The 22662-nt window shown below is 43.2% G+C and overlaps 1 protein-coding gene across 1 annotated transcript; it reads left to right on the top strand.

Moving 5' to 3' along the window:
• The first annotated feature begins 338 nt into the window (after positions 1–338).
• On the top strand, positions 339–20137 carry plpp2b (phospholipid phosphatase 2b). Its single transcript, XM_062555987.1, has 6 exons — positions 339–823; positions 13472–13623; positions 14032–14294; positions 14619–14676; positions 17003–17179; positions 17903–20137. Exons 1-6 carry the CDS (start codon positions 763–765, stop codon positions 18050–18052), a joined length of 861 nt encoding a protein of 286 aa, XP_062411971.1. The 5' UTR covers positions 339–762; the 3' UTR covers positions 18053–20137.
• The last annotated feature ends 2525 nt before the right edge of the window (positions 20138–22662 follow it).

Below are 22662 nucleotides of genomic sequence, written 5' to 3'. Positions count from 1 at the left end.
CGGAAATCTCCCTCCCTGTCTCCAGTTGCTTGTCTGTAATGTGCCACAATTATAATTTAAAAGATCTCACAGCTGTCAAAACAAAACGAAGGACTGTTTTACTTTCATACCGTCGTTTTTATGCTGGGTGTAGGGTAGTCCTTGGCTTTGTGGTATCCCTGTCTATGGGTAGATGTGTTAATTTCAATGTGAGGTTAAGCAAATTGATAATTTGACGTTTATTACACGCTGGCGCCTCCCCCAGCAGTTTCACGTGGACGTAGGAATTCAAGAACAACCCTGCTTTCCGATTCCGAACTCGTGGTTTATAGCCTGCGCTGTCTTGATCGCGACATTTCATCCTCTGCGAACGCCCCTCGCGTCAGATGTGGAGCTGTGGAGAGTCCTCCTAGGAAGTGAATGTCAGTAGTGGCTTGGGAAAGGAAGCTGTAACTTTGTTTTTGCGCAAACTTTAGTCTCTAACTTAGTTCACCGTCACTTTCCTGTGTGCGTAAAGCCGATATGCGCTCAGAGGGATCTCAGAGTTGGAAATTCTGACCAGATTTAGGCGTTTTGTAACACAACCTACAGGCGAAGTGAAGTTACCTTTGCAGTAAACAGCGGCAGGCAGGTATAGCAGAAGCCGGAAGAAGAACTTGCAATACAGGTTGCTGTGTATGTCATCTCTAACATATTTTTCGGACACCACAAAATTCCCAGATGTGTTAGATTGTTGAATTATTTTCATATATTAGAGATTTTATCCAGTATAGATAATAAACCATGACTGACATGAGAAAAAAGAAGCTTTACGTTCTCGTGGATGTTCTATGTGTGCTCGTGGGTAAGTAACAATCTAGTTTCTCAGCTTGTTTGTCTTCATCTTAACATGCGATTTAAACTATCTAATAACGTTCTGGACTCTGCTGAAGAGTTAAATTGCCTAGTAAGAGACTGACTCTCTATACCTGCTATGCCTAATCTTGAATATAGCTATGTATGTGTAGCCTATACTGTTTATAGCACCTCTCATATGCTCTGTGAGCCAAGCCCTACTCATTTATTATGAGTTATTTACATGTATGTAGGTCAGTACAAGAGAACACAATGATTAGTTGAATGATTAGTCTATGAGCAAGTGATATCTCTCTCTCTCTCTCTCTCTCTCTCTCTCTCTGTGTGTGTGTGTGTGTGTCTGTATCAACCTCCCCACCCCCTTTCTCTCTGTTGGGGTATCATAATTCATAACAGACTCCCCAAAATATTTCGTGAGATAACCACACCATTTGGTATTGGTTTGTTGATGCAGACCTGCATCCTCCTAACCATTGTACTGGTTTAAATAATGATGCATTATTTCTTGACTTGTGTACCAACTACCAAATAAGATCATTTGTCTATAGCCCAAGACATGCCTAATAACATTGTATGTTTTTTTTTTTTGCATAATTGCATGTGGTTGTGGGCTTTTTCCTGTTGTTCTGAATTTACTGGAGTTCACAAACTTTCAGGAAGCGTTATGTTTGTTTATGGAAATGTGATACCAGTTGCTCATAACTTTCCACAGACTTTAGCTTACCCAACTGCCCAAAAATGCTTAAGCACCTTTTTCACATGGTAGGTTTTGGAGCATGAGGTTTCAGTTGCTTACCCCCCTCTCCCCAATGTACATGCAAGTGTTTATTTATATTCACTTTCAATCATATCTCATTTATGATGTTTTTCTTTCACTGTGCCACAGGAATGTGAGTTAGTTTTATTCAAAGTGATTGTGTACCCCTCCCACATATGATTAACTCTTTTGGTTGCATGCATTAGTCAGTAGCTGCAGTTAATACTCCTAGATGGTCCTTGAGGGCATAGACTGCTATGATTTGGCATGTGGTGCACATGCCATGTCTTGATCTCCACGGTTGGCTTCAATTGCGTGACACCTGTGTCAAATAGCGGCTCTGTTTCTCAACATCAAGGCTGGTGTTGTGTAACGAGATAGAGAGGAGCATGTTCAAACTTATTTCTGTGTTTTTCTAACCCATGTAATCACGGGAGGAGAGAGGTTGTGTAGCCTGGCCAATATCAACAAAAGCTCTACTCCAGTGTTTGCCAGTGTTGTATGATGATGCATTGAGGAATGTAGGTGATGTGCTACAGAAGAACTACTTAGATTGGATATGTGGAGGACATAGTTGAGAAAGTTTCCATTGAATGAATTTGTGTAATTGTATTATTCATTTGTGCTCACAACTTTAAATGAATCATTTAAAGTAGGGCTGCAACACTTAATTAATAGGTACATTTTTAACTCTTAAATTAATTGGCAACTATTTTATTTTACTAATATTTTATGTAAAATACCTCAAAATTAGCTTATTTGCAGCTTTTTAAACTTCAATGTTATGTGTTTTACTTAGTCCTCTATGACAGTGAACCAAATATCTTTTGTGTGTGGACAAAACAAACAATTTGAAGAGATAATCTTGGGCTTCAGAGAACATTATAATCAGCATCAGTTTTCTGACATTTTGTTGACCAAATAATTAATTGATTTATCAAGAATATGACTAGCAGACTATTCAACTATGAAAATAGTTGTTAGTTGTAGCCACAACTTAAAGCCTAAACCTCATATCTTAGATCACAGAGAACATACACAACAAACAGTTGTTTATTTCTTGCTGATATTAATGCAAATATGGGAAGCAGATGTTCACATTTATGATGCATTTGCTACTAGTGAGATAAGGGACAGAACTGAAGCAGCAACAGAATTTCGTATAGCCTAGCTCTGTTGGTAACCATGTTGTTCACAAATATATTCCAGAGAACTGCAGCAATGCACATGTTTCCCTTCCATCTCGCCAAAGCCTGCCACTCCAGTCCCTCCTACCCTTGTCTTTCATGCCACTCCAGTCCTTCCTACCCTTGTGTTTTATCTTTCATCTGCCATAATAACAGTAAACTTCGTTTAACAACTTGTAATGTCCCTCTACAGTCTCCGATAGTTTTATGGTTTATTATTGAGGAGGTATTAAAACTACACAAATGTGTAATCCTCTCATGGAATAGTGTTCATTCAATCCAGTCCAGTTTCATAACACTGGTGATCCAAAACTGTAAATAGTTTAGTAATACAGTATTTAGACTGGAAATAACAAAGGAAATAGTTTTGACATTCAGGTGATTGAGGTGCGTTCCAATCACTGAATCAAAATGGAGACAACAGGTGGTGGAGGCTTATGTCGCCTCAGTAAAATCGGTCCACCATCACGCAGACTGCTGGTGAAAGGGTTTTGTGGCCCCAGACATTCCACTCGCAGGACTTTGTTTGACATCCAATCTTCAGACCCTCAGCACCGTACCCACCCTGCCTCTTTTCCTCCGTCTGTGTAAGTCTACCCTCAGCACAAACACTGGCTATGGGTGTTGGCTCAGCTCACAGGCTCTACCTTCGCTGGCCTACTTTGGCTCTCAATTCGAAGAAACAATCAGTGAGTTTAAATCCACATTCACCAGTTTATTTGGTGGCAACATGACTGTAAGATGTGTTGTCAGCATTGGGAAGAATGAAATTGAACCCGCCCATAACTACTGCCAGAATGTCTCACAATTGTTCTATGCACTTGTTTACTCGACTAGTACGGTCTGCTTCTCACAATGTTGACTGACCCACAAATGTTTGCTATTAAGATATTTATGAGCTCAAGCCCTGTTAGGCAACAGTGTGATGAGACACGCCAACATTACTCAATGTAATGCACAAACTGAGTAAAGAGTGAGTATGTGAAATAGTATCTGAGGGGTGAGGGCGCTGTATAAAGAGTGCATAGGAGAGGGCTCTGTAAAGAAAAAAAGAAAAGAAAAAAAACATCATAAGTTGATCAGCTGTTTCAGCAGCAGGACTGTGTGCACTGTTATGGAAATTCTAATTGGTTGAGGGCAACTTGAATGTCTGGCTGGAAGCTATTGTGGTCAGAGACCAGGCATAAGGGTAGCCTTATAGTGTATTCCTTACAGGCTCTCCCATTACAGTGTAGATCTGGGGACAATCAGGGAGGAATTTGGTCCAACTGTGGGTGGGAATGATTAGCTTGTTACAGCAGAGCTAAAAGTAGAATTAATGATTAAAACAGAGCAGTGAAATATCAGTGGTACTTTGATCAAGAAAAGAAGAAAACCCTGATACTATCAGGTCCCAATAGTCATGATACCAGAATGTGCATGGGTTGTCATCATCTGACTGGTAACAAAGGGCTGAAGTAACTCATGATATCCAAGCACTGCATTAACACAATTCCAAAAACAAATAAAATTGGTGCAGATGCTTACTAATATACATGAAGATTGTACTTACCCCTCTCTAAGCCCAGCTGGACATTGTAGGTGAAAACTGGTCTTTCGGCTAATGGCAAATGGCATTTCATGCCAAAAACGTACAGATGCCACATACTACTATTTAAAGTAATGGCTGAAATGTATGAATGTGACCATATACATCAATTTGTAAAGAAGTTGACGTATATGGTCAAAAGAAAGTTCCTTCTTTTTTCTAAGAGTGTTTTGTACAGAAAGTGATATTAAAAAGGATTCAAGGGCAAGCTGCCTCATTCTTCTTGTATAATTTGGGATTATTCTCAAATTTAGCTGGTGATTGCCTGCCCAGATCTCCATCTTAGGCAAACTGAGAAGACATCCAGGGGAGACGAAGCATCATGACTATCTGGACAGTGCGAATCACCCTCTTTTTCACCCTCCAAAACTGACCCGATTAGTGCCCAGTCTTCAAAGGGAGGACAAGAGTTTTGGGGTCTTTGTAAGGACATGATGTGCGGTACAGCACTGTAAGTCCTAGTGTCGGAGCTGCTGACTGCTCAGTCAGTTATCTTCCCGTGAGCATTTATTGCTTTATAACACACAGTCATCTACTGTATGCTATATGACCGTGTGTCAGATTAGAATGTCTCATTCTGTTTAAGGAGGGAGGGGGAGTAAGGACGAGTGAAATGAAGGAGGGAATATATGATTAAAAGAATGAAAGGTAGGGCACTGCCAATGAGGGAGGGAATGGGAGTGTGTTTCTTGAAGGATGCAAGAGGGGGAGAGAGAGAGAGAGAGAGAGAGAGAGACCGAGAGAAAGAAAGAAAGAGGGGGAGAGAGAGAGTGAGGGAGAGGGCGTTTCTGGGTGATTTAGGATTCCAGGGCCTGCAGCCGAGGTTTGTGCGATCAGCACATACCTTCCACATGACTCAGCTCAACTGTGCGAATGAGACTGTAGCCGAGGGCAGAGGAGAGGAGCTCCTCATCTACACCCCTATACACACACACACACACACACACACTTACTCAAATACACATATGCACACACTCGCAAGTGCACACACACACTTACTCAAACACATACTTACGTACACACACAAACACACACACACACACACACTTAGCCAAACACATACTGTACTATCTCAAACACATACCCACACACAAATACATACAAACACACACAAGTACACACAAGCACACTTACTCAAACAAACACACACATACTCACATGCATTTACAAACTCACACACACACTCACACACTCATGCTGAGTGTAAAAACTCAGACAGGCAGACGCAGTCAGACATCTATAGAGATGATTGCGTGCATGAAACACAATCAGACACCAGCGATCGCTGTGCGGCAAATCTGGCCAAGCACACCTAATTTGGAGCTGTTTCACATGTGGTTGCTTCTTATTAAAGGCGGTGTTTTTATGTGGACGCCGCTGTGGTTAGTTGGACATGAGGATAAGAAGCCGGCCAGAGTCTTGAGTAAACAGGATCACATCCAAAACAGTCAAAGAGCTTAGAGAGGAAACGCTGACCCACATCTCTGTCTGAGACGTTCTCCCGAAACCTCAGGAAAGGATCAGAATTTACACAGCAGCCACTGGATTATTGGGCTACGTAGCAGTGAAATAGAAATGCTCATCATGGCTGTGTGTGTCCTTCGGTCCAATCTGATCAATGAACGATTTGACGCAACAGTTTTTTACCATTCAACAAGACTTCCTAAGTAGTTCTGTGTTAGTCAATGGGTTAGATTAGTTCAGTGTTCTGATATTTAGGCTTGGGTGTGTCATAGGGCTTATGTAGTCCCAGTGAATGGGTGTGTGATTATTGCCAGTCATAAGTATACAGCCTATAACTGCAAACAAAAAAAAAAACAGACACTCAATCCCTTGTATGATTTCAGACTCGATGGCAATGCTTTGATGCCCTAGAACACACCCCATCTGTGTGGATTAGGAAAGAGGAAGTTGCACCTTTGTAGCAAGACGTTGCGTACAGTACTTGTGAGGCATGAGCCAGGCGTGAGTCCTGACCGCATTCCTGGCAGCGGAGAAAGGATGTCTTTTAGTCAGTGCGCTTAGTGTGCAAGTTAAGGCCGTGCCTCAATCATTCCGTGTACAGTAATTGCACATCGGCAGCCCTAAAAAGGGAATAGAAAAGAGGCGGTTGTGTGTATTCCACCCCTCCGGGGCGTATTTTTAGTAGGTGCGTTTGTGAGGATCGTTGGCACCGGCTGCGTGGGACTGAGGAGCGACGAGTGGGACGGAGGAGCTCTGAAGGAGAAAAACACTGCGGAGTGTGGTGGCAGTCAGAGAATGGAGCGAGAGGAGGCTCCGGGAAGATATGGCCACAGAGAGAGAGAGAGGGAGCGAGAGAGGCTGTAATCTGCTGTGTTTTTTTGTGAAGGCCAAAGTGCTTGTGCGTGCCACAGTCTTGCTTTACTGCCGCAATGTCTGGAACCTCCAGTGCATAGAGAGGGCTTAGCCGAATAATGCCTCCTTTCACCTAGTTCCCAGTTGTTTTTGCTACAGTTTTCGTCGGCCAGAGCTTTGGTAAATCCTAAATGTGGAGAACATCCAGTCTGCAGTGACCCTCTCTGCTCTAATTCATAGACTCAGGGTACTTAACTCTGGCCCCTGCCAGAGTGTATTGTTAGTAACTACAACAGCCTGTTTTTGCATTGTTCACTCACCTGTTGCCTGATTTAATTGTCTGAATGAGTCATGCGCCAAGGGTGTCTTGGTTTTCTCTCTACCAGGTGTTCCCCCAAGTGTTCAACCAGTTGGACGTGTTGGCGTCCCTGCAGATGAACTTTAGCTCTCCTCACACCACAGTATGGCTGTATGTGGAGGTCAGAAAGACCATTGGGCCAGTTGGACCTCTGATCCAAAAAAAAATTCTCATTAGTCTGAAGGTGAACTGGCCCATATGTTCAGCCCCGCATTCAAGCGCAACACCTGCATGTATGATGTCTGCAATGACGTGTGTGTGTGGGGGCCAGGCATATGTTTATGGTCTGCCCTCCTAACATGCACGTGTGTGGGTGCCTGTGTCTGTCATTTCCCCTATCTGGCACCTGCCATGGGTTGAGCCCCAGGAGAGCAATATATGCTGGACCTTGTACCTGTACCATCACGCTCCTATAAACGATTCTGCAGCATGCTACAGTACGTGCTAGCTGTGCCAAAGATCCCAGTTAAAGGGGCTGAACTGTTCAGATCTTTCAGTTACTCTTCAGTCAGACAGGATATGTTGATCTGCCACTTCCTTTCACTTCAAAAGGCATCATTGTGAGTTCAAACAGGGAAGTTTTGATGCCAGTCGTTGATTGGTTCGTTGGCTGTACTCCATAAAGCCATTTCCCGTGCAGGAGACTCAGGTGGTGATGCCCAATCACAGCTCTCTATTGACACAGTCTCTCTCTCTCTCTCTCTCTCTCTCTCTCTCTCTCACTCTCACTCTCACTCTCTCTCTCTCTCTCTCTCTCGCTCCACAACCATTCTCTTCCTTTCAACTTCCAGGTTTCTCCAAATCCATCTTGCATGCCGTATTTAACTACCCAGACCCTTGCCATTTTCTTTTAAGATGTAGTGTTGAAAAATGTATGCCTGCAAAGCCAATATTCCTACTTGACAGTCATAGTCAGCATCAGTCTCATTTCCTTGGTAGACTGTGGTGTTTATGATGTTTGTATTACGGTACGTCAGGTGAAAACATTTATTTTGGCGAGGGACCATGTTTGTGTGAGCGTATTACGTAAGGGACCCTGAAACATTTCAATGGATTGAATGTTTTGCCCAAATCAGAAAATAGTGTCTGTTTAGTGCCAAATTTAAATGGTTTTGCAATGGAGATTATGTATAATTTTAGTTTTGCTTGTGTTTTTGTTCAATTTAAGTAGCTGCTCTCAGTAGTCCCTGGTTAACGTAGCAATTCCATTTGTTTCAGTTCATGCAAAAATACACTTAACCAATGGAAATTACTATATAAATGATCCTGAATTCAACAGCACAATTATAACCCCAAATAGCCTTATGCAATACTCTGTACCCTCCTAAATGCTTCCATATTATGTTCTCCATATTTGCAACTGAGCAACATAAAGCTCAAGTGTTTTACTCACATTCAGAAATGAAACCACTGATGATTTTCTGTCAAAATTTTGGTTAATCTCTTCTCCATGAAACTGCATAAAATATGTATCCTGGCACACACTGTAACTGTACATCCATAGAATGAATACAGAATCTAGGAGAAGGTGTAATTGTTCAGGGTGTGACTGTCCTTGGCCTTCATTGTCCTGACCTTGTCCTCCTGATCTTGGGCCTAATTTATGTCTTTTTATGAAAGATGAGTCATCCATGCACCCATGCCCTTCCTCTTATACTGTCCCAGGATACCTTGTCATGCCTTATATGAAACTATTGTGTCAGCTAAAAAAGATTTTAAGGAAAAATCTTTATGGAAACAAAGACACAATTGCGTTCAGTTAGTTAGCATCTTTATAACTAGTAGAAGATTAACATACAGTATCCTCAGAATTCTTCCACTGGGTTTTTAACCATAAGTTGTTTACACTTTCATTTCAGAGTTAAAGCTTCAAATCATAAAATTAGTAGAACTATGTAATTGCAGAAAATTAAATTACTTGAGAATGTTGCTGTTTAGTTTTCCCATGCTGCTAAGCTTTGGAACATCGGTTTCTGATTGTCCTGCCTCAAATGTATTTGACATGTCACCTCAAACTTTGACAGTTTAATTGCAGAGCTGTTAGTCTTGTCAGAGTGTGGACTTTATAACATGTGGCATAGTTGCTTCTCAAATATTAGCTTTTAAACAGGGCTAAGATGCAGACACCGACTTGGAAAGATCAAGGATCCATGTCACAGGAAAGGAAGGGGAAGTCATGCAAATTTTCTTCGTTATGCAGTTCATTTGCAAACTCCATGGCCCCAATTTTGAAAAGGATTTACATATTTTCTAGACTGCAAGGGAGAATTTACTTAGAACTTTGAAAGAGAGGGTTTTCTTCTTGACCGATCACACCTTGGCATGTTATTGCAGTTAAATGCTGTGCAAACTAGAATGTTGTCTGTGGATGTTGCAGAAATACTGTTCAGAGTCAACATTTATGCGCTTTCATTTTAATTGTGCTGAAATACTTTTTGTCAGTGCAGAAAGTTATGAAATGCATTGATGTAATTAGAAAAATATAGCACCAGTGGGAATTTTCTTCCACTGAGGTCATGAATTTTTCAGTCATAAAAATTATTTCAATATTCAGACAGGCTCAGTAAAATATTCGAAAATAGGCCGTCTTGTAAATGTTGGTCTTGCATGGAGACCCATCAGTCAATTCTTATGAAGGGCCCTTGGGAAGAATCTAGTCACAGGGTCCCCCTGCAACAAAGGAGTTTAAGATTCCCTCTCTGCAATATTTTATCAGTTGCCATCCTCTCCATCCAACTATGTGTCAGAGAGGGACCTGGGAACGGAAAACTCAGACACATGTTTCTTGACACTTCAACATTATTTCTGTCAGAGTGGGAATTTTTTTTTGCAGCCAATGGCAACGACAGTCATCCAGTCCCTCTCAGAGTTTGAACTGTGACTCTGGGCTCAAAGGCCCTTATGTGGGGTTTACTCAGTGTCACGGCTGAAAGGGGATGTGGAAAGGTTCCTTTTCACTCCGCCACTTCCACATAGAATGTTCTGGGCAAACACTGATAACAATGAAAGGGGTTTTTAGCCAGTAAGTGGGAAATGTTCTTTTGGATGGCAGGTGGGCTCCAGCTGCCTTGTGTTGACAGAGGCACCAGACTCGTCGCGGGCTGAAGCGACGTGGAGTTATACGATGTGTTCAGGGCCTTTGATGAAGCTGAGTTGGGGTGCTGCTTTAACCATCGCGAGGTTCAACGTGGCGCGTGGAATCCAGCTTATTTCCTCCGGGGTCCACATCTGCTTGTAGTTGACTCCATGCGTTTCGTTGGGTTTAAGAGGTGTTTGGGTCCGTGGCCTATGGTGTTGGTGCATATGTGGGCGTTGGTGGTGTTCACTTGGTGTTTCCATCCCTGAGGCATTTCAGATGAATAATGGCAAACAGATTGCTTTGTTAATGAAGTGAAGCAGCCTTTCATACATTTATCATGTTGTTGCAAACCAAGTCCAAAAAAGCTTTCCATTAATGGTTGGTAAAGGTTAACCATTATGCAACGTTATCCAATTTCAAGAGCCACCTGTGCATCTTGAAAGACAAGCATATTGGGTTCAGCCTCTAGACTCACTGCCTGCCTGGTAATGACATTAGAGGTGTACAAATCCATAATACAAAAAAAAGATGATCCATGCGGACCTCAAGTAGTGGCTCAAGTAGCTCATCTCAACATTTCAGCCTGATAAAATGGCAACGTTCAAGGCCAGACGCTGCTGCACTGTCCCACAGAAAGCTCACAAAGATGACACTATTTATCTCCTAGCCCATTGTCCATTGATATGGAACACAAAGGAGCTTTTTCCTGTTGTCTCAGTTTACTCTCAACAAAGACGCGTGTCTTTGTCCATGAGCTCAGGGTATAGCGTGACACTGCAGTGTCATAGACACACATACACACCGTTCTCTCTCACACACAAACACACACACACACACACACACACACACACACACACACACACACACACACACACACACCAAGTCACTGTTGACATGCTAATACATTTTTGGTGAAATGGACACTTTCCACGGAAAAGTTGTGGGAAGCTGTTAATATTCAATTTTTAGCATTGCTGAGGATGCAAGTGTTGTTAGTTCCGACAGTGAGTGGAGAGTCCAACGTCAGGTGAAACTTACAAACTCAGCAGTTGCAGACCAGACGGGATGAACACGCCCTTGTGTTCATGGCCGTGTTGTTGCTGTGCAGTGGGGGTGTGAGGGATACGGTGTGTGTCTCTGAAACAGTGGCCTAAGGCGAGAGAGAGAGAGAGGGAGTGGAAGCGACCGCAGGAAACCTGGCTACAGCTGTGAACACATTCGAGGCAGACACTGTTTGTCAATGTCCTCTACTTTAAGAGTAGTATTTGGAACACAGGAAGGGGGGAAAAGGAGGAAAGAGAAAAATCCCTATCCTTGTTTCACCTTTTAGTATCTTTTTCCTTTCCCTAAGAGCTCCGTGCTGTCTTCTGACTTGAGGTTTGACCTTAATGTGCCCCTCCTCTGCTTTATGGCATTTTCACATAACCGAGAGAAATAGATACGTGGGAATAAATATTTTCTCAGACTAAACTACAGTTGGCAGTGAGCAGGGAATGACCAGCCAGGACCTTACTCCTGACTATTTATTGAGGGGTATTGAAGCAAGATTGCTGAATCCCCAACTGGTCTGAATGACTGGGAGTATTGCCTGGCATATGATTAAGTGTAAAGTAGTATTGTCAGTCAAGAAAAATGCAGTCATTAACTCATTACTTTTTTTTTATATAGCTCTTTGAGGATTGCCAAATGATGTTAGCTGATCCTCTCTCTATTTCTCTCTCTTGGTCTCTCGGTCTCTCTCACTCTTTCTTTCTCTCTTTCTCTCTTCCTTTCTCTTTCTTGCTTACCCTTTTCCCCCTCTCTCTTTTTCAATTTCATTCATCTCTTCAAACAAAACTCTAAGCCATTGTGCTATGTGCATCCCTAGTTGGAGCTCTGTCCATGAACAGAATTCAAAGGTTTGACCATCAGCCTCAGTAGCCTGGCCACTCAAATGTCCTCATCGCTGTGTGGGGCAGTGATCTACAGTCTCACCTCAAAGATGTTGGCTATGGGGCGGTCTGGATAGATCATCAAAATTCTCAAGAACTTTTTTTCCATTTGCTCATGAAGTTGTTATATTTAGGAGAGTTTGTTGACAAAGCTGTGTTATTTAGCTTCATGAATTGTGGCACAAGACCGTAATATTTACAGACTTGTGCAGGATCAAGTGAAAAACATGCCCAGTGGCTTTTTTGCCACTAAGTGAAAAATGTTGCCGTTACTCTCATGTCCACAATGGTTTTGATGGGGTTATTATTCTGACTTTCATGTTTTTAAGAGCAGCCATATGCTCTAATTAAAGGAAATAATTGGTCATGGCACTTTCATAGACAGCACATTGGTGCACTCACAAAATGTGTCATAACAACCAAAGTAGATAGTATTTAGTATTGATATTTATTGTTCTTTATTAATATGCAGCATCTTCTCCAATCAACTTACTCATTCCATGTAAATGTATACATTACATTACATTTGGCTGACGCTTTTTAACCAAAGCGACTTACAACATGGTAAAAACATTTTTAAGCTTTTAAGAGCAATTCTAACAACAATTTTACAACAATGAACAAGAACCACAATAAGTGCACAAATGAGTGCAATAAGTATACTGGTAATTGTCTTGTTAGACAATATGTCGATATTTCTGAAAAATGACTGTTTCAACAGACAACCACAAACACACCCAGTCTAGCTCTCCTTGTATTTCCAGCACAGACTTTTGTTGTTGGATTAAACCTCATCAGTAGCCACAACACTGTCCTTTTGTTTTGCCCTCAGCCTCTCTGGAGGAACTCAATGAAGAGACATTTCTTTATGCACTCCATTGAGTTACAGTTAGTCTTATTACATTTTCCACAGTCCGTAATGAAACTAAACATTTCCTTCCAGAGAGACTAGATGGACAAGCAATGGCATTTTTAGGAGTAACGTAAAAGTTCAGAATAGTTGTTGTTATATAGTTATAGTAATAGTAAGGGCATCTGGAATACTGTAATGTCCAAAGACGATGAATGCTGGATTACCAAAATACTTGTTTTGACAATACCTGGTGCTGCAATCCCACTTTATTTTAACCAGCCTTGGTATAGTGTACCTCAACCCTAAACCTGCAACTCAACCCAGAACAATAAGTATGTTTAGCATGCAATTCAGTAACACAGACGCTGTAGATAAAGTAACACATACTGTACATAAGGTTTATACCGTAAAATGATGATACAGATGACTTACGGGACAGCAAGCCACATGTAGACGACTAGGCCGATCAGAGAGGAGATGGGGGCTCACAGGGAACGGTTGTGTGTTGTGTGTCCGTTGAGTTGCGTGTGAGGAATGACCCCCATTGTCCCCTTTTCCGTCCCTCCAGCATCCCTGCCCTTCATCATCATGAACCTGGTGTTCCGGCCGTACCAGCGGGGCATCTACTGTGACGACGAGAGCATCCGATACCCCCTGAAGCCCGACACCATCACCCACGGGCTGCTGGCAGCCGTCACCATCTCCTGCACTGTCATTATAGTGAGTCCTCATTTAGCCAGGCCAGCCAGCCATCCATCTCTCGCACTCATCTCACTCCCTCTCTCCTCGCCTCTCTGGCTTGGACATTGTTATTCTCTGCCATAGGTTAGCTTGCACATCATTCATCTCTCTCTCCTTTGCTTCTCTCTCACTCTGTTCTTCATACTGTTCAACTAAGGGTTTTTTTGGTCTTTGGTCATGTCTAATCATACAGCTTCTTAAACGCAGAGATCTCTCCCTTATAAAATGCTGCATAAGCATTAACAACTCTGCATTGTACTGTACATTTACACATTTCTTTTCACAAGCATATAGTTTGTAGTCTTTCTCTAATATTTGTCCTTTTTCTTATTGGTTAATTCCATTTGGATGTCTGGAACAGTTGTCTCTGTGTCTCCCTCCACACAGATAAGCTCTGGTGAGGCCTACCTGGTCTACACCAAGAAACTCTACTCCAACTCGGAGTTCAACCAGTACGCGGCTGCCCTGTACAAAGTGGTGGGCACCTTCCTGTTTGGCGCTGCCGTGAGCCAGTCCCTCACCGACCTGGCCAAGTTTACCATCGGGCGCCCGCGGCCTAACTTCATGACCGTCTGCGCCCCAAAAATCTGCAAGGGCTATGTGCCGCAGATCAACTGCACCGGCAACCTCCGGGAAGTCACCGAGTCCAGGTGGGTTGCACACCCAAGTTTATTCAAGTGGATTGGCGCGGGGATATTTACCGTACACTCAGATCTAATATTAATTGTTTGCTCATTGCTCTTTGGTCCATATTGAGTTATTTACACAGACCCAGACTTTTGGGTTTTTAAGAAAATGGATAAACATTGAAGGATGTAAATGTGGGGAAAGGGGGGGGGGGGGGGGGTTGACCATGTCATGATTACTACAGCATTTGTTTGGTCAGGCTTCTATGTCATGTGGCATCTGTGGAATCTCTGCTATTTGGCCAGCAATCACTTGTTTATATTTGTGTTCTATTTTCTTCATGTTAGGTTGTCCTTCTACTCCGGTCACTCCTCGTTTGGAATGTACTGCATGCTGTTTTTGGCGGTGAGTGTTACCATCACAAAGTAACTCCCAGGTGTCTTTCAGTAAACTCCCAAGTGTCTGAAAAAACATTCAGTAATGTTACTTGGATAGCCCATCCACCGAGAGTTTTTAGATGGTTAGTTGACGTTTAAGTTAAATTTTTAAATGCATTTTTAAACAATTACTGTACATCATCTTAATGCAACCAACCCCAAATCCTAACCTAAGTGTTAACCCGTATTCCTAAATGTCAACAGGTAGTTTGTTTATCATTTCTGTAGCATCTGTAGATGGCTTGTTGGAGTCCACTCAAATAAAGTGTAACCAAACTTTGAAACCTGAAACCATCACAACAGGTCTGAAACTGTGAGAGGATATTTTCTAATGGCTATGACAGTCACTTTCAGTGGGTCGTCTGCATGGAAAATCAATTTTATCGTCAAAGACGCATTTTCAGCCAATGTAAATTTCACACTCTGTGAAAAATTCTTACAATCTCCTCCAGAGCTGTTTGGTTTTATGAGCACTGAATTGGGCACAGGTGTGTGTGTGTCAGTCTGTCTGTGTGTGCGTGTGTGCGTGTGTGAGTATGTGTGTGTGCATGAGAGTATTTGTGTCAGTAGGCTGATATAGTATACAGTAATCTACTTTACATATCTTTGCACGTAACACAACACTTGTGGAAACCTTAGCCCTGTTTATGCTGCGTTTAGAGGCTGCGCAAAGACCTTGCAGCTGAACAGCCTTGTTTTGAAATACTGAAGGTATTCCGATGCCCTTGTGATTGCCCTGGAATAATCCTCCACGGCCCACCTTCTCCCTCCGTCCCTCTCTCCCACTGAGCACACGGCCTTATACCTCTGCCCCAGAAACCAGATCGGGAGGTTTAACTGTGGCGAAATAATGAAAGGATAGCGTTCGGTTTAGGGTAAGCCGGGCCGATGAACACAATGGGGCAAACCCCAGGGGGAATGCATGGAGGGCGCCAGGCAGTTGCCCAGTTCCAGAGATGCAGGCAAAGGGTCATGTATTCATCAGGCCTCAGACACACAGAGGTGTCTGTTCCCGTTCCCCTTCTCATCGAGGGAATTATGTGGTCCTCGCAAACGTGCTGTGAGTCACAGCTCTTGTGTCTGCCAGTGACATCAAAGGCCCTCGGGCTGCAGTTAGTGTAATGGGATGTGTAAATGCCTGTGCGCTGACACCGTGTGTGTGTGTGTGTGTGTGTGTGTGTGTGTGTGTGTGTGTGCGTGTGTGTGTGTGTGTGTGTGTGTGTGTGTGTGTGTGTGTGTGTGTGTGTCTGGAGAACAGTGTGCCATCGGACACTGGATTTGACATTTGTAATGATGTTTTGCATGTAAGTGCATGGGTGTGGTGTGTGCATCTGTGCACGCGTAGGTGTGTGTTTGCTAATTTGTGCAAGTGTATGCATGCGTGAACAGTATGTTTGTGTGTGTGGATCTGTGTGTGTGTGTGTGTGTGTGGTTAGTGGGGGAGAATGCCAAGTCACACACCTCCTCCAGCGAGCCTCTGGATTTGTTTGGAAAGCCTGGTAGCTTGTTAAAAACCCTGCTGGCACCAGCGCAGCCCTCCTAGGCAGATACAGCCGAGCAGAACGACGCTTTTGTGCCATTCGAGTAATAATACTCTCAACTGCTGCCTGTGAGATTACCTCAATAACCTTCTTACACATGGATCGTCCTTAGTCCCACAAGCGCCCTGAAACCTAGCTGTGGTGGAGCAGCTCAGCAGGCATAACACTCAATCTGTGCTCCACTGAACTGCTAGGGCAGGACGCAACTTTATTACATCACTGCCGAGCGAGCTGTTTTGGATGAAGGCATTTGTTAAATGTAGAGTACACAAACACACACACACACACACAGATCTGGGACAGCTCGTCGTATCCATTGCTATCGCTGGGCCTGGTGCCACTGACGAGCTAATCCAGGCCTGGAAAGCCAGGCAGAGGAAGTGCCCCAGGCGGAGCGTCCACTCAGCACAAACACGCATCCCACGGCCGTGCCGTAATGCTGTCATGCTCTCTCCCGCTAGCTGAGACTGGCTGGCAACAGAACAGCTTCATCAGCACTCGGTCATGCTGTCATGTGTGTTTATGGTGTATGAGTGTATATTGAAATGCATCATGATGTCTCTCTCTATGTCTGATTTCCTCTCTTTGTTATGTGTTGCTTTTCTTCTCACTCTCTTTCTTTCTTCCTTGATTTCTTCCATTCTTCCTAATTTTCTGTATTTCTTTCTTTCTTTCTTTCACCTCTTTTACCTCTATGTCCTCTTTCTTCCACTCTTGGTGACCTCCTCTCCTGTGCTCTCTCCTGATGTCCAGCTGTACGTGCAGGCTCGGCTGGTGGCCAAGTGGGCCAGGCTGCTGCGGCCCACCATCCAGTTCTTCCTGGTGGCGTTCGCCGTCTACGTGGGCTACACGCGCGTGTCCGACTACAAGCACCACTGGAGCGACGTGCTGGTGGGCCTCCTGCAGGGAGCACTCATAGCCCTGCTCACTGTGAGTAACCACTCACACACACACACACACACACACACACACACACACACACACACACACACACATCCTCTGTCCCTCTTCTTACTTCTCATTTTATGAGAAAGGCACAAAAACCTCTCATGAGTACCTTTTAAAAAAGAAAAAACAAAAAACATATTAATCATTTTCTGGATGACTATATGGCGTGTGAGTGGGGGAGACCGAGAGAGAGTGAGTGAGGCTAAGAGAGAGGAGACGGGCCTGGATTTCTCCACTGCTGTTGCCAATTAGAGAGCCCCCAGCTGGGATTAGAGGCACCAGGTCCTCATGGAGCTTCTGAAACAACTGCTTTTTTTCTCTTTCCCTTCGTTTCTAGTCTGCATGTCTCATTTCCTGTTTATATTGTTTTTTGGGTTTTTTTTTTTGTTCTTCCATTTCTTTCTTTGTGTCATTCTGGCCTACTTTGTTGCTTCCTGCCTTCCTCATATTCTGTCTCACGCATGTAACTCTGATGGGTCATGGTGAGAGTAAGTCCCTTCCTGCTTGTCAGTGCAGTTTAGTTTGTTGTGTATAAATCATAATGCCTTTGTTGTGTGTAATCATAACGATGTGTAGCATTGTGTACTACAAATACCTATTAAGTAAATTTAACAGCAGATAAAGTTTGGTAAAAGTTTAAAACATTTTGTATTTCCCTTTCTTTGTCTCTCTTTCTCTCTTCAATTTCCCTCTTTTCCTTGTCAGGTGCGTTACGTGTCGGACTTCTTCAAGCAGAGGCCCCCCCGCTGCTCTAGCCCTGAGACGGTGGAGAGCGACGCGCTGGAGCGCAAGCCCAGCATGCAGATGGTGGACTCGGAGCACAACAACCATTACACCTACCCCGGCGCCGTGTGAGACCTCGGAGCCAGGCTGGGCCTAGCTCTCCGCTCACGCACAGAGAAAAACCTCACCCCACCCGACAGAGGCGTCGCAAGGGAGGGAGGTCTGCCACCTGGCTCTACACACTCTCTCTTGACCATTTTCAGTGCGCGACTCAAGCCTTTGACTCTCCCGTTGGGCTTGTGAACCACTCGACTACAAATCCCATAAGGCCACTGGACTGACTGGGGCAGAGTTATTGTTGTTCTGAGAGCAACAGCCTTCCTGCCTTGCAAAAAAAAGACATGACTACCTCCTCCCTGCTGGGAGGGGCTGAACCAACGTTTTTACCTGAACATCATTATTGATGTTGTAAAAGTAGACTTTTAGGTGAATTTTTTTTTATGATGGAATTTTAATTTAACCAGTTTTAAGGGGTGCCAATGGTGAGCCTTCGACTGTATCAGATGGACACTTTTACGCATTTAGCTTTTGGGGTGAAAATGGATGAGCTCTTTGCACATTTTGTCTGAATTGTTGTTTAAAACTTAATCATGAAGCATCACAGAATGGAACTACAAGCCAATGTTGGGTCCAGTCTATATTTTTAGTATCAAAATAACATTACATTCAACATAGTGACTTTGATATTTTAAGCTTTTAACTTGAACTTTTAACCCATATACCACAATTTATTTTATTTAAGCTGTTTCAAAGTAATACATTGGTCCGTTTTTCCATATAGAGTATCAAAGTGCTTGTGCTTGTTATAGGATCGGCACACCTGGCTCTAATACGATTTCTTTACAAAAAGAGGAAGTCACATCAGAGGCTGTATAGCCAGTTGTTTAATGGCACCTTGGGCATCTGGTCTGAGTAACGGAAATGTCTTTGATGTCTGCTCTCTTGTGCTCAGCCAATGAGAATCCGGTTGGACACAAGAGACACTACATCTGTTGTTTTCGGTTTACGTCATGCAAGTTGTTCAAAAACAATATCCCACTACGTCGCCGACTTTCACCTTTGGCGTTGCCTTGGTTATCATTTGTCTTTTGTTATGTCAAAGTAGATTATAAAAGAATCAGGGCTTTGAAAACAAGAGAAATAATCTGTTCACTGGTCGCTTCCCACGTGAGGGCCCAGCTCAGAATGTGTCATTTGGTGGTTTTGGGAATGAAGATCCCAGATCAGAACATATCAGAACAGTTAGCTTTGCTAAGATTAAGGACAATCTCACATACAGTTACACTACAATCAGTTTACTCGTACGTTGAGCTACATAGCATGTTGACCAGGGCCAGGTTTTCTAAAACTGCTGTGGCCCTGTGAAGCATTGTTAGAGGGTGATATGCCCGTCTCTTCCTGTCTATCTCACCTTTGATGACGACACTGGCACTGCAATTTTGTAAAGAAAACTCAGCCCAGCCAGGTGAATTGTAACCTTGTAAAGGACTCTGCGTACACACTCACCACTATTCAAAAAATGATGACCTGTCTCTCTCACACACACACAATATACAGTCAAAAAACTCATTTTACATACCCTCACTGTGTATAGCCATAGCACGCAGAAATAATCATATGAATATTTATTCTTAAACACGACTAGATGTTTTCCCTTTGTTTTTCCATTACATTTTGTTGTGAGATCATAATCATAAGTGTATGAAACTTTGCTCGTAAGACCATCTGGCAGGAGTGCCTGCTAAAGTTTTCTGCTCTGTACTATTTACTTTTGCTAATGAGATGAGATCACACTCTCAGTGACTGTAAAGACTAATAGATCTATGCAGCTAACGAGACCTCTGGTCATCCAAAACTGTTTTCACCACAAAGTCCCATATTTCTCACACCAGTCTAACCTGTGTATTGTTTCCCCCCTTTCCCATCCACTCTGAGGAAGAATGGCAATTTATTTCTAAACTCATGTTCTAGGCCTTCTGGTAATTTGGCATAAAAGTTGACCTGCCAAAAGGTGTGTTTTAATGGACAATAGTTCTTTACGCCATATTAAAAACATGACTCTGGAACTGTGCCTTATTATAGACTTTTTCCAAGTATTGTACATAAATTTGCACATTTATTTAATTACAAAAATAAAGCCAACATCTTTGAACAATGTGTGGAATGCATGATTGTGGAAACTATAATTGTATTTTAATGGAAACTTTCAGGTCCGTACATCTGTCACAAGGAAACTTTATTTTTAAAATGGTTCCTTGCCACTTTTTAAGTTTTCTTTTAAGAGTGGAATGTCAGTCTGACACCACTATCCTGTTCACATCTTGCATACAGACACAGTAGCTGTGTTATGTGGTTTCCTTGCCTATTAGTTCTGTCTGGCCTTCTGTGCATACATCTGGCGTGCCACAGACTTTCATTAGTCTGCTTAGAAGTGCGTTAAGGTTCCACCAGGCAGCAAATTGATAGGCACTAGGACCATACACACACTACCTCAAGAGTTCAGGAGTGCTCTTCTCTGACTGCCATTGACTCTGGGTTCTCCCATAGGGGTGGAGACTAATTGTCCTGATGAGTCACTGTTCCTTTGGCAGTGGCCGGACCACATGAAAAGCAGAGCGATGGACAGCGAGTGGACCTCTCAGAGACTGTGACGCAGCCGGCGGATCAAGCAGCGGTCAACGCAAAGGCATCCTACCAGGAGACACTAGACTCAGAGCCTCCACTCCATCCGGCCATACAAGCACTGCACAAAGAAGCCCCTGACTTGTTCCTGGCTTTTCAACAAGACTAATTAAAATCAAGAGCCAGTATTCAGTAGGGGACTCTAATGCAAGGAGGGGACAGTCAGTGCACTGGAATGCAGCTCCTGACCAAAATAAACGGCAGTGTGTGTACAAGTAAACTGCGGTTGCCCAGGACATTTTATGCCAGCTCTTATGAACCAAATCCTAAATAATTCAAAATGGGATTTTGGGGGTGTTATTCATTTTGGTCACAAGCCTTCCATTGAGCTACCATGCAGTTTCAACAGGGTTTCACAGACAAAGCCAAATTGTTGTCCTTTACACTCTACTGTATAGTGGCATTAACACCTATTTGGTGCTTTAAAAAAAAAAAAAGTGCTGTGAATAAAATAAATATTTTAAACTAAGCGGGAAAGTTAAACAAACCACTCTGTTTTGTGGTGTGGTGAATACGCCTTTGTGCATGTTTGTGTTTTGCCTTTTCCGAATGGCTCCTCCTTGGTGTCACAAAATGAGGGGTTGCAGAAACCGCCATTGTGGCAGCAGAAGAGTAAAAATGGGACTTGGCTGCTGGTTTTTTTTGGTATTTTCAGAGGCGCTCTTTGGCACCAGCGCTCCTCTCCTGCCTGGCTGGCAGGACTGCGGGAATGCTAGCATCACAGGGTGGCTTTCAGATTTCTGGCCAGAGTAGGGGTACATTCAGAGGCCTTGAGAGCTAGCAGCTTGAGCTCTGTATTCAGTTATGTATGACTAGTTTTCAAGGTTTATGTGAGCAACAGCAAGGGCTGCCGGGTCTGCTTTAACTCTAACGATGCATTGGCTTGGGAATGAAACCAAATTTGCAACTGACGTCGCAAAGTTTGGATATATAGAGCCCATTCAGTGCAGGTGTTTTTAGGCAGCAGCCACAGCCTCAGCCACAACAGTCAACAATATGTCACAAATCTGAAAGTAGATGATGCTCTCATTCCTTTCTCCCTCTCAAATGCTCATTAGTGACAATGACGTGTTAAGAGCTAGTTTTCAGTTGCAATACATTGTTTCAACATAACCTATATTTCTAAAAGATGGTGTGCTGCCGATGCAAGTGGCAGGCATAACTCATACACCCCTGAAGGCATCTATTTAATGTGCTTCCATTAATTTGAGAAAAGACACAGACCAGAATGACGTCTTTGGCTTATGGCATCTGTTCAATTTTTCTCTTAGCCTATCTCATTTTGGAGAAGAGTGAGAGCTTTTTTTAGCTTTCTTCTTCATTGTGCAATTAAAACGTCACCACAAGATGAGTGGTCATGGCCTCGCTCGCTGTTGTTTTTGACTTTCTATTACATACTGGTCGCTTTCTCACCATTTGCTATATTTAACTGCAAAACGTAATACTTGCTGTCATATAGAACCATCTTTATCATTATCTTTTTACCTACACTCAGTTACATTTAGAGAATTTTACTGACGACTTCTCAAGCGTGTCAAGATGCAAAATGAAGAGCTTTGCTGGAGTTGCACTGAATCTCATCAACACACACTGTGTATTTCACGTGTCAGCAGTTTACCAAAAATACACAGTGGGAACCTCTCGTCACTGCTGAGGAAAAGGAGTATGTATAGAGGCGCGTGTGTATGTGAATGTGTGTGTGCCTGTGCATATGTGTTGCAGTGTGCATGTATGTACACTATATGCAAGTGTGACTGAGTGCGTATGTGCGTGTACATGTGTATGTAATGTACGTGTGTGTGAGTGTGACTGCAACTCTGTGTATGAGTGTGTATGAGTGTGTGTGTGTGTGTGTGTGTGTGTGTGTGCGCGCGCATGTGTGCATAAGGAGCCATTACTGCCGCCCTTAAAGGGGGGGCTGTAGCCCTGCTCCCCCAGGACAGGCCCTGCTCTGAGGCCAGCAGCAGACAACGCTGCACTTCTTCCAGCGCAGCAGTGGC

Source organism: Sardina pilchardus, chromosome 15 (genome assembly GCF_963854185.1).
Source record: "Sardina pilchardus chromosome 15, fSarPil1.1, whole genome shotgun sequence".
Taxonomy (NCBI): domain Eukaryota; kingdom Metazoa; phylum Chordata; class Actinopteri; order Clupeiformes; family Clupeidae; genus Sardina; species Sardina pilchardus.
This window is presented reverse-complemented; position numbering and strand designations above follow the sequence as displayed.

What these genes read in the sequence shown, in the direction of transcription:
- plpp2b (XM_062555987.1), top strand. Translation starts at nt 763, where the DNA reads ATGACTGACATGAGAAAAAAGAAGCTTTACGTTCTCGTGGATGTTCTA. An exon ending in TGTTCTATGTGTGCTCGTGG is followed by an intron (nt 824 to 13,471) that starts GTAAGTAACAAT and finishes CCGTCCCTCCAG; the next exon opens with CATCCCTGCCCTTCATCATC. An exon ending in CGGGAAGTCACCGAGTCCAG is followed by an intron (nt 14,295 to 14,618) that starts GTGGGTTGCACA and finishes TCTTCATGTTAG; the next exon opens with GTTGTCCTTCTACTCCGGTC.